General features: G+C 41.6%; 1 protein-coding gene across 6 annotated transcripts in view; it reads left to right on the plus strand.

Annotated features, from left to right (window-relative positions):
- Positions 1-1406, plus strand: part of LOC140846651 (anthrax toxin receptor-like) — a 35302-nt gene extending 33896 nt beyond the window's left edge. For all 6 annotated transcript variants that reach the window (XR_012125985.1, XR_012125986.1, XM_073224023.1 and 3 more), the window contains one exon: positions 1175-1406. Coding sequence is in view for 4 of the 6 variants with exons in the window: in XM_073224023.1 (XP_073080124.1) it covers positions 1175-1182 (8 nt within the window). In the remaining 2 variants the exon portion in view is untranslated. The remainder of the gene's footprint in view (positions 1-1174) is intronic.
- The last annotated feature ends 11779 nt before the right edge of the window (positions 1407-13185 follow it).

Raw genomic sequence — 13185 nt, forward strand, 5'->3', positions numbered from 1 at the left:
CAGGTTCAGGATGGAAACCTTACCCTCTCACTGAATGGGTGCCCCAGGCAATAGAAGGGCTCCCAGCAAGGGTGACCCATGCCACCCCCTCTCGAGGTCCTTTTTAGACAAAATGGGTGTCATTTACTCCTACAGCCCCCTGCAGGGACCAAAGCTGCTGTTAACACACATTTAGGGAATTTGATCAAAATGATTCTAAAGTTGACCTGAAAAAATAAACAGTTAAGAATATGCCCAAGAGAGAACAGTTAATCTCTTTGGGACCTCCCTGTGGGCACAAGAAGACGGACGTCAGTGCTGAGAAGGGAGATCCAGGTCCAATGTTCTGGGGGCTGTAGGGCCAGAGTGCCCCCAGTTTGGCCTTAGGAATGTGGCATGATGGACAAGGTGTTGGGGGGATGGGTGAGTAGAGTTTGCAAATGTGCAGTGGGCTTTAGAGGACAGCGTGTCACCGGGCCCCTTGTGGCCTTTCATGCACTAACATAGGCAGCCTTGTTTGTTCTGCTCTCGCAAAAAGGTCAGGGGCTAGGCCAGGGGAGTGGACAGCTGTCAAGCGGAAAAGCACCAGGGACAGAGTGGGAGCTTAGGGACACACAGGGCAGGGTCATAGGCTTTGCATGCATGCAGGCCAGGCTAGTGACCAGTGAGGGGCTTGGCGGTGAGGAGTCTAGCAAGGCAGCTGGGCCCTGGAGCTGGATTCCCAGGCAGAGGGGAAGCACAGCTGAAGGTGGCAGCTGCCAGGAGCTTCTTCTCGGGGAGGGTGATTTTGTGAGGCCTGCAAAGGGTAGACCAGAGCCAGGTGCCCAGGGGGGAGGAGACACTCGAGTAGGCCTGGAAAGGGAGGCCAAGGGCCTGGCCAGGTAGTAGATACTCAGGAAGGTGAGAGTGGATTTCCTGCCAGAGACAGAGGAGCCTAGGACAGGATATGGGCAGAGTGTGCTCTGAGGCTGGATGCAGGAAAGACAGGTTCTTGGAAGCCTGATGTTAGCACGCTCCATGGTGCCCCTAGGGAGACCTGGCAGGGGGATCAGTGGGATTCGGGCCAGCAGGACAAGGGTGGGCTTGAGAAGACAAGGAACTTGGCCAACCCCATGAGTGAGGGAAACTACAGCCTTCAGCCCCCACTTCCAGCGGCTTCTCAGTGACTTTCTGTCACTCTCCTCTGCCCCCACAGACAGGTGATTCTGCTGTCCCCCTACTGACGCCCGTCTTGGATTATCCTGGTGCACACAGCATCAACCCAGCTGCCAGTGCTCCATCCTCAGCAGCACGTGCTCATGGTACCAGGGTGCCCAACCCAGTTGCTGCCCAGCTGAATGATGCCACTCATACCTGCTGTAGCCTGGATGCTCTGGAAAGCCACTCTGCAACTCTCAGCCCATAACACGATGTGTACAGCACCAAAACTCCAATATTGTTTTTCGTTTGTGTGTTATTGTTTTAAATTTTGGTATGATTCATATACACTTAAATGAGCAACATTGTGGTTACTAGATTCCCCCCCATTATCAAGTCTGCACCACATACCCCATTACTGTCACTGTCCATCAGCATAGTAATATGCTATGGAGTCACTGCTTGTCTTCTCTGTGATGTACTGCCTTCCCCATGCCCACCCCCTACATTATGTGTGCTGATCATAATGCCTCTTTTCCCCCTTCTCCCTCTCTTCCCACCCATCCTCTCCAGTCCCTTTCCCTTTGGCAACTGTTAGTCCATTCTTGGGTTCTGTGATTCTGCTGCTGTTTTGTTCCTTCAGTGCTTGCTTTGTTCTTATACTCCACAGATGCGTGAAATCATTTCATACTTCTACTTTCTCCAGCTTGCTTATTTCACTGAGCATAACACCCTCTAGCTCCTCCATGTTGTTGCAAATGGTAGGATTTATTACCTGCCACTTGAGGAGTATCAGCCCCTTAGGTATCATCCCATGTTGCAGTGGGACTTGGTGTAAGTCCCTTTTATTTATTTTATTTTATATTTTTATGAAGATATTATTGATGCGTACACTCTTATGAAGGTCTCACATGAAAAACAGTGTGTTTACTACATTCACCCCTATTATCGAGTCCCCCCTATACTCCATTGCCGTCACTGGCTGTCAGTGTAGTAAGATGCCACAGAGTCACTATTTGCCTTCTCTGTGCTCCACTGTCTACCCCATGATCCCCCCCACACTACGTGTGCCAATCATGATACCCCTCAATCATCTTCTCCCTCCCTCCCCATCCACCCGCCCCTACCCCTCCCCTTTGGTAACCACTAGTCCCTTCTTGGAGCTGTGAGTCTGCTGCTATTTTGTTCCTTCAGTTTTGTTTCATTGTTATGCCCCACAGATGAGGGAAATCATTTGGTACTTGTCCTCTGCCTGGCTTATTTCACTGAGCATAATATCCTCCAACTCCATCCATGTTGGTGCAAATGGTAGGATTTGCTTCTTTCTCATGGCTGAATAATATTCCATTGTGTATATGTACCACCTCTTCTTTATCCATTCATCTACTGGTGGACACGATGCTTCCACATCTTGGCTATTGTAAATAGTGCTGTGATAAATGTAGGGGTGCGTATCTCTTTTTGAATCTGAGAACTTGTTTTCTTTGGGAACATTTCTAGGAGTGGGATATTTATATTTTTAGTTTTTTGAGGAACCTCCATATTGCTTTCCACAGTCATTGAACTAGCTTACATCCCCGCAAGCAGTGTAGGAGTTCCCCTTTCTCCGCATCCTCACCAGCATTTCTTCTTCTTAGTCTTTTCTGTGGTGGCCATCCTAACTGGTGTGAGGTGATAACTCATTGTGGTTTTAATTTGCATTTCTCTCATAGTGAGCAATGTGGAGCATCTTTTCATGTGCCTGCTGGCCATCTGGATTTCTTCTGTGGAGAAGTGTCTGTTCAGATCTTTTGCCCATTTTTTAATCGGGTTATTTGCTTTTGTTTGATGAGGCATGTGAGTTCTTTATACATTTTGGATGTTAACCCCTTCTGTCATTTACAAATATATTCTCCCATACTGTAGGATGCCTTTCTGTTCTGCTGATGGTGTCCTTTGCTGTACAGAATCTTTTTAGCTTGCTGTAGTTCCATGTGTTCATTTTTGCTTTTGTTTCCCTTGGTGTTAAGTCCCTTTTAGAGCAGACAGTGCACTCCTGCTGGGCTCATCAGTCCAGGCCCTGCTGAAGGGCTACAGCCCACATTTTCTTTTGTACTAGATGCAACAAACATTTTTTTAACCATTGGGCCACATCAGAGTCAGGCTTTCCTTCTAGCCAACATACCTGGGCCAATTCATCTGCTTCATCAACTCATGGAGATGCCAGCAGCAAATGGCGTCTGCTCTTCTTCAGAATTTTGGTGAGAATTCAGTAAGTTGGTCAGTCCATTCAAGCTACTTCCAGGGAACCCAGCCTCGTGATCAGACTGTTCTGGATCTTGAATGTGGTGGTGATTACAGATGCTCACAAAGGTGATAAAATTGCATAGAACACACACACACACACACACACACACACGTGCATATAAAAAATCTGAATCTATGGATTCCTTTAGATTTTCTACATGGTATCATGTCTTATGCCTTCCTTACTAATATATATGCCTTTTATTTCTCTTCTTGCCTCTCTATAATGGGGAAGAACTCCAGTACAGCTTTGAATAGAAATGGTGAGAATGGATAGCCTTGTCTTGCTCCTGATTTAGGGAGAAATTCATCAGTTTTTCACCAGTTTGATGTTAGCCGTGGGTTTTACTTAGATCTTCACCAGGTTGAGCAAATTCCCTTCATTTCCTAGTTTGTTGAGACCTTTGTCATGAATAGATATTGTATTTTATCATATGCTCTTCCATATTCCATTGAGATGATTTTTTGTTTGTTAATAAGGTGAATTATAGTGACTGATATTTGAATGTTGAATCCATCTTTTATTTCTGGAAGAAAAAAACCCACTTAGGTATATTGTTTTTATAATGCTTAATTCAATCTGTTAAATTATTTCACATCTGTACCCATGGACATTTTTTTCATATTTTTTTGTGGTAGTAAAATATTCATGACTTACCATTTTAACAATTTCTAAGTGCATAGCTCAGTGGCATCAAGTACATTCACATTGTTGGGCAACCATCACCACTGTCCATCTCTAGAACTTCTTCATCCTCCCAAACTGAAAGTCTGCACCCATTAAAAACTAATTTCTCATTCTCTTCCACTCTAGTCCCTGATAACCAGTATTCTGCTTCCTCTTTTTATGAACTTGATTATTCTAGGTATTTCATATACGTAGAATCATAAAATATGTGCCCACTTGTGTCTGCCTTATTTCACTTAGCATGATGTTTTCAAAGTTCATCCATGTAGCATGTCTCAGAATTTCCTTCCTTTTTAAGGCTGAATAATATTACATGGTGTGTATATACCACATTTTATTTATCCATTCATACATTCATCTGTCAATGGATAATGGGATTGTTTCCACTTTTGGCTATGTAAAAACCCCCACGGACATTGGTGTACAAATATCTACTTAAGTCCTTGCTTCAATTCTTTGGGTATATACCTAGAAGGGGAATTGCTGGATCATATGATAATTCTACGCTTATTTTTTTAAGGAACCTCCATACTGTTTCATTTAGTAGTTTAGCCATTTTATATTCTCACCAGCAATGCACAAGGGTTCTAATTTCTCCACATCCTCACTAACACTTATTAATCCTTTTTTTAATAACAGTCATCCTGATGAGTATGAAGTGGTGCTCATGGATTTTTGCATCTATGTTCATAAGATACATTAGTCTGTAGTTTCTTTTTTATAAAAGGATTTAAGCATTTTGGTAATAAGGAAAGAAATGGGAAGTCAAGGATGACCTGTGATTTCTTGGCTGCAATAGTGGGTGTGCAGTGCGACAGGGAATCCTGGAGGAAGAGCAGATTTTACAAGCAAAATAGGAAGGATTCAGACAAAATATACTGATTTAATGTTGGGGAATTTGAGCTCACAAAGACTGTGGGTCATCTTGGTGGAAATATACAGTAAGCAATTGAAAAAACATGACTAATGTTTGAGAAATGAGTAGGAGCAGAAACAGATAGTGGTAAGATCCACCATTTATTTATTGAGAGCCTATTCCATGCTTGGGAATTACCAACCTAAATGTAGTAGGTGAAATCACAGAATGTGTGGTTCTTCCTAGAAAAAGCAAAAATTGAGAAGAGGGCCAAGAACAGAACTTTGAAGAACCAAAATTTAAAGGATGGGTAATCAGTATTCTATTTTTTGTTAGCAAAGAAACAGTGAATAGAGACTGAAAAAATATAAGTGACAGGAAGGAATATATAGTATCATGGAAATCAAATAGAACATGGTGTTAAAAAAAAGAATGATTTGTCAGTGTTTAAAAAACTCCATTTTATTTTCCTGTTCTATCCTCAGCCAGTGAACATGTTCACCACTCTAATTATGAGTTATCTATTTCTGGATTAATAGGGAAAACAGGATTAATAGCAGAACTGGGTTTATTATAAATAAGTACATTTACAGAAACAAGGTATGAGCATTTTTTTGCTAATATAAATTTTTCAAATCTGACATCCTAAATTAAGCCTGTTTCTATTTCAGTTGTGAAAAGATTAAGATTTAAAAATCATCCCTACATTTGCCATCATTTAAAAAAATGCAACAGAAAACAAAACCCTTAACAACCAATTAGATGTTTTAAAACATTTATTTTAAAAAGCAAAATAGAGGGGCGGAGCCAGGATGGCGGCATGAGTAGAGCAGTGGAAATCTCCTCCCCAAAACACATAGATCTATGAAAATATAACAAAGAAAACTCTTCCTAAAATAGAGACCAGAGGACAGAGGACAACATTCAGACCACATCCACACCTGCAAGAACCCAGCGCCTTGCGAAGGGTGTAAGATACAAGCCCTGGCCTGGCGGGACCCGAGCGCCCTTTCCCCCGGCTCCCGGAGGGTGGAAAGAAACTGGAGCAGTTTTTTTTTTTTGGCGAGTGCTTTTGAGAAGCCTTAAAGGGACAGGGACCCCGGTGCTAGGGAAGCAGTGTGTGCAGCAGGACCGGTGATCGGGTGCCTGGGACCGGCACCTGAGAACAAAGAATATTGCGTGTTTTTCTCTCTCTTTTTTTTTTTTTTTTTTTAGCAAGTGCTTTTTGGAAGCCTTAAAGGGATGGGGAACCGGATGCCAGGGAGGCAGGGTGGCGGGACTGGTTGGCAGGTGCCTGAGACCGGCACCTGAGGACGTAGAAAATCGTGCGTTTCCCCCCCTTTTTTGTTTTCTTTCTGATGAGTGCTTTTTGGAAGCCTTAAAGGGACAGGGACCCCAATACCAGCGAAACAGGGCAGCAAGACTGGTGAACGGGTGCCTGAGACCGGTGCCTGGGGACAAAGAAAATCGCGCGATTTTCCCAATAGGGAGGCAGGGCGGCAGGACCGCTGAGCGGGTGCTTGGGACTGGTGCCTGAGGACAAAGAAAATCGGGCGTTTTTTCCTTTTTTTGTTTTCTTTTTCCTCTTTCGTTGTTGCTGTTGTTGTTTTGGTTTGGAGAGTGCTTTTTGGAAGTCTTAAAGGGGCAGGATAGGACACTTACTTAGATCAGAGGCAGGGAATCTGGGGATCTCTGGGCACTTTAACCCCCTGGGCAACAGGGAGCACAGAAGCCGCTTACGGAGATAAATAGCCTCCTGGCCGCTACCCCTCCAATGGGGCTCCACCATTTTGGAGGAGCAGCCCCAGCCAGGCCACGCCCACAGCAACAGTGGAGATAAACTCCATAGCAAATGGGCAGGTAGCAGAAGCCCTGTCTGCACACAGCTGCCAAGCATAAGCCACTAGAGGTCGCTATTCTCCCAGGAGAGGAAGGCCACAAACCAACAAGAAGGAAAGCTCTTCCAGCACTCACTTGTACCAGCTCTGCAAACTCTCTCTATCACCATGAAAAGGCAAAACTACAGGCAGACAAAGATCACAGAGACAACACCTGAGAAGGAGACAGAGCTAATCAGTCCTCCTGAAAAAGAATTCAAAATAAAAATCATGAACATGCTGACAGAGATGCAGAGAAAAATGCAAGAGCAATGGGATGAAGTCTGGAGGGAGATCACAGATGTCAGGAAGGAGATCGCAGAAGTGAAACAATCCCTGGAAGGATTTATAAGCAGAATGGATAAGATGCAAGAGGCCATTGAAGGAATAGAAACCAGAGAACAGGAACATATAGAAGCTGACATATAGAGAGATAAAAGGATCTCCAGGAATGAAACAACACTAGGAGAACTATGTGACCAACTCAAAAGGAATAATATTTTTATTATAGGGGTACCATAAGAAGACGAAAGAGGAAAAGGGATATAAAGTCTCTTTGAAGAAATAATTGCTGAAAACTTCCCCAAACTGGGGGAGGGAATAATCAAACAGACCACAGAATTACACAGAACCCCCAACAGAAAGGATCCAAGGAGGAAAACACCAAGACACATAATAATTAAAATGGCAAGGATCAAGGACAAGGAAAGAGTTTTAAAAGCAGCTAGAGAGAAAAAGGTCACCTATAAAGGAAAACCCATCAGGCTAACATCAGACTTCTTGACAGAAACCCTACAGGCCAGAAGAGAATGGCATGACATATTTAAAGCAATGAAACAGAAGGGCCTTGAACCAAGGATACTGTATCCAGCACAACTATCATTTCAATATGATGGCGGGATTAAACAATTCCCAGACAAGCAAAAGCTGAGGGAATTTGTTTCCCACAAACCACCTCTACAGGGCATCTTACAGGGACTGCTCTAGATGGGAGCACTCCTAAAAAGAGCACAGAACAAAACACACAACATATGAAGAATGGAGGAGGAGGAATAAGAAGGGAGAGAAGAAAAGAATCTCTAGACAGTGTATATAACAGCTCAATAAGCGAGCTAAGTTAGGCAGTAAGATACTACAGAAGCTAACCTTGAACCTTTGGTAACCACAAATCTAAAGCCTGCAATGGCAATAAGTACATATCTCTCAATAGTCACCCTAAATGTAAATGGACTTAATGCACCAATCAAAAGACACAGAGTAATAGAATGGATAAAAAAGCAAGACCCATCTATATGCTGCTTACAAGAAACTCACCTTAAACCCAAAGAGAAGCACAGACTAAAAGTCAAGGGATGGAAAAACATATTTCAGGCAAACAACAGTGAGAAGAAAGCAGGGGTTGCAGTACTAATATCAGACAAAATAGACTTCAAAGCAAAGAAAGTAACAAGAGATAAAGAAGGACACTACGTAATGATAAACGGCTCAGTCCAACAAGAGGATATAACCATTCTAAATATATATGCACCCAATACAGGAGCACCAGCATATGTGAAACAAATACTAAAAGATCTAAAGAGGGAAATAGACTGCAATGCATTCATTTTAGGAGACTTCAACACACCACGCACCCCAAAGGATAGATCCACCGGGCAGAAAATAAGTAAGGACACACAGGCACTGAACAACACACTAGAACAGATGGATCTAATAGACATCTATAGAACTCTACATCCAAAAGCAACAGGATATACATTCTTCTCAAGTGCATTCTCCAGAATAGACCACGTACTAGCTCACAAAAAGAGCCTCAGTAAATTCCAAAATATTGAAATTCTACCAACCAATTTTTCAGACCACAAAGGTATAAAACTAGAAATAAATTCTACAAAGAAAACAAAAAGGCTCACAAACACGTGGAGGCTTAACAACATGCTACTAAATAATCAATGGATCAATGAACAAATCAAAATAGAGATCAAGGAATATATAGAAACAAATGACAACAACAACACAAAGCCCCAACTTCTGTGGGATACAGTGAATCCAGTCTTAAGAGGAAAGTATATAGCAGTCCACGCACACTTGAAGAAGGAAGAACAATCCCAAATAAATAGTCTAACATCACAATTATGGAAACTGGAAGAAGAAGAACAAATGAGGCCTAAAGTCAGCAGAAGGAGGGACATAATAAAGATCAGCGAAGAAATAAAGAAAATTGAGAAGATTAAAACAATAGCAAAAATCAACGAAACCAAGAGCTGGTTCTTTGAGAAAATAAACAAAATAGATAAGCCTCTAGCCCAACTTATTAAGAGAAAAAGAGAATCAACACAAATCAACATGATCAGAAATGAGAATGGAAAAATAAAGACAGACCCCACAGAAATACAAAGAATTATTAAAGACTACTATGAAAACCGATATGCCAACAAGCTGGAAAACCTAGAAGAAATGGACAACTTCCTAGAAAAATACAACCTCCCAACACTGACCAAGGAAGAAACACAAAAGTTAAACAAACCAATTGTGAGCAAAGGAATTGAAATGGTAATCAAAAAACTACCCAAGAACAAAACCCCGGGGCCGGACGGATTTACCTCGGAATTTTATCAGACACACAGAGAAGACATAATACCCATTCTCCTTAAAGTGTTCCAAAAAATAGAAGAAGAGGGAATACTCCCAAACTCATTCTATGAAGCCAACATCACCCTAATACCAAAACCAGGCAAAGACCCCACCAAAAAAGGAAACTACAGATCAGTATCTCTGCTGAATGTAAATGCAAAAATACTCAATAAAATATTAGCAAACAGAATTCAACAGTATATCAAAAGGATCATACACCATGACCAAGTGGGATTCATCCCAGGGATGCAAGGATGGTACAACATTCGAAAATCCATCAACATCATCCACCACATCAACAAAAAGAAAGACAAAAACCACATGATCATCTCCATAGATGCTGAAAAAGCATTTGACAAAATTCAACATCCATTCATGATAAAAACTCTCAGCAAAATGGGAATAGAGGGCAAGTACCTCAACATAATAAAGGCCATATATGATAAACCCACAGCCAGCATTATACTGAAGAGCGAGAAGCTGAAAGCATTTCCTCTGAAATCAGGAACCAGACAGGGATGCCCACTCTCCCCACTGTTATTTAACATAGTACTGGAAGTCCTAGCCACAGCAATTAGACAAACAAAGAAATACAAGGAATCCAGATTGGTAAAGAAGAAGTTAAACTGTCACTATTGCAGATGATATGATACTGTACATAAAAAAACCCTAAAGACTCCACTCCACAACTACTAGAACTGATATCAGAATACAGCAAAGTTGCAGGATACAAAATTAACACACAGAAATCTGTAGTTTTCCTATACACTAACAATGAATCAATAGAAAGATAAACCAGGAAAACAATTCCATTCACCATTGCATCAAAAAGAATAAAATACCTAGGAATAAACCTAACCAAAGAAGTGAAAGACTTATACTCTGAAAACTACAAGTCACTCTTAAGAGAAATTAAAGGGGACACTAATAAATGGAAACTCATCCCATGCTCATGGCTAGGAAGAATTAATATCGTCAAAATGGCTATCCTGCCCAAAGCAATATACAGATTTGATGCAATCCCTCTCAAATTACCAGCAACATTCTTCAATGAATTGGGACAAATAATTCAAAAATCCATATGGAAACACCAAAGACCCTGAATAGCCAAAGCAATCCTGAAAAAGAAGAATAAAGTAGGGGGGATCTCACTCCCCAACTTCAAGGTCTACTACAAAGCCATAGTAATCAAGACAATTTGGTACTGGCACAAGAACAGATCCACAGACCAGTGGAACAGAGTAGATTCTCCAGAAATTAACCCAAACATATATGGTCAATTAAAATTTGATAAAGGAGCCATGTACATACAATAGCAAAATGACAGTCTCTTCAACAGATGGTGCTGGCAAAACTGAACAGCTACATGTAGGAGAATGAAACTGGACCATTGTCTCACCCCATATACAAAGGTAAACTCAAAATGGATCAAAGACCTGAATGTAAGTCATGAAACCATTAAACTCTTGGAAAAAAACATAGGCAGAAACCTCTTAGACATAAACATGAGTGACCTCTTCTTGAACATATCTCCCCGGGCAAGGAAAACAACAGCAAAAATGAACAAGTGGGACTACATTAAGCTGAAAAGCTTCTGTACAGCGAAAGACACCATCAATAGAACAAAAAGGAACCCTACAGTATGGGAGAATATATTTGAAAATGACAGATCCGATAAAGGCTTGACGTCCAGAATATATAAAGAGCTCACACGCCTCAACAAACAAAAAACAAATAACCCAATTAAAAAATGGGCAGAGGAACTGAACAGACAGTTCTCTAAAAAAGAAATACAGATGGCCAACAGACACATGAAAAGATGCTCCACATCGCTAATTATCAGAGAAATGCAAATTAAAACTACAATGAGGTATCACCTCACACCAGTAAGATGGCTGCCATCCAAAAGACAAACAACAACAAATGTTGGCGAGGCTGTGGAGAAAGGGGAACCCTCCTACACTGCTGGTGGGAATGTAAATTCGTTCAACCATTGTGGAAAGCAGTATGGAGGTTCATCAAAATGCTCAAAACAGACCTACCATTTGACCCAGGAATTCCACTCCTAGGAATTTACCCTAAGAACGCAGCAATCAAGTTTGAGAAAGACAGATGCACCCCTATGTTTACCGCAGCACTATTTACAATAGCCAAGAATTGGAAGCAACCTAAATGTCCATCGGTAGATGAATGGATAAAGAAGATGTGGTACATATACACAATGGAATACTACTCAGCCATAAGAAGTGGAAAAATCCAACCATTTGCAGCAACATGGATGGAGCTGGAGAGTATTATGCTCAGTGAAATAAGCCAAGCGGAGAAAGAGAAATGCCAAATGATTTCACTCATCTGAGGAATATAAGAACAAAGGAAAAACTGAAGGAACAAAACAGCAGCGGAATTACAGAACCCAAAAATGGACTAACAGGTACCAAAGGGAAAGGAACTGGGGAGGATGGGTGGGCAGGGGGGGATAAGTGTGGGGGAAGAAGAAGGGGGGTATTAAGATTAGCATGCATGGGGGGGGGAAGTAGAAAGGGGATGGAGGGCTCTACAACACGGAGAGGACAAGTAGTGATTCTACATTTTGCTATGCTGATGGACAGAGAACGTAAGGTGGTTTTTAGGGGGGACCTGATATAGGAGAGAGCATAGTAAACATAGTATTCTTCATGTAAGTGTAGATTAAGGATTATAAAAAAAAAAGAAAAAAAGAAAGAAAAGGGGGATTACTCCTTGATAGGATAAAAGAATTGGTAAATCAAAGATTAACACATGCTTTAAATATCCTTAATGTTGATCACTTAAAGGGTGTCAGATGATCTGCTATGGAGGTACTCTTTTCTGATAATATTCCTTTCTCTTAATAAAAAAAAAAAAAAAGCAGTTCCTGTGTGCTGACCTCCAATGAGTTCTACACAGTGGTATAGAGGGCATGTCAAAGTGTGGGCAAAGGGTCTGTTTTTTTCTATGCAGAAGATCAAGGCCTAGCTTGGCTACCCAGAAAGTGAACTAAGATACGATATGAGGAGGAGCTTCCCGCATCAGCACTCTCTGGAGGACTCGTGCCGGGGGATGATCATCAAAAAGCCTCCACAGGGGTCCGGGTGATGCTGCGGTTGTGGCTGCGTCCACCCCACCGTTTCCTGGACTTGCCATTGGAATGAGGAGGGAGATGTCGAGGCTGGCATGTGCATACAGTGAGACAAGGAATCTGACCAGATCTGTACTGCTGGAACTCAATCAGGAGTTGGGAGGGGTGCAAGTTGTAGCGCTCCAAAATCTTACGACTATATAGACTATCTACGGTTAAAAGAACATATGGGATGTGAACAGATCCCAGAAATGGGTTGCTTTAATTTGTCTGATTTCTCTCAGACTGTTCAGGTACAGTTGGACAATATCCATCATATCATAGACAAATTTTCACAAATGCCTAGGGTGCCTAACTGGGTTTCTTGGCTTCACTGGAAATGGCTGGTAATTATAGATTTGGTTTGTTTATGTCACCGTATTCCTATTATGTTAATATGTGTGTGCAAGTTAGTTAGTAGTTTAAAACCTATACATACTTAAGGTACTCTACAAGAAGATATGTCAAAGAAATAATCAATCCTTCCATGTTTTCTTCCATATGCTACCTCTATAGCTTTCCTTCTTCCTTCCTAATTACAACCCTTAAATAGAATTCGTGCCTCATATCAAATTTACCAAGTATCATAATTCCT

Source organism: Manis javanica, chromosome 16, assembly GCF_040802235.1.
Source record: "Manis javanica isolate MJ-LG chromosome 16, MJ_LKY, whole genome shotgun sequence".
Taxonomy (NCBI): domain Eukaryota; kingdom Metazoa; phylum Chordata; class Mammalia; order Pholidota; family Manidae; genus Manis; species Manis javanica.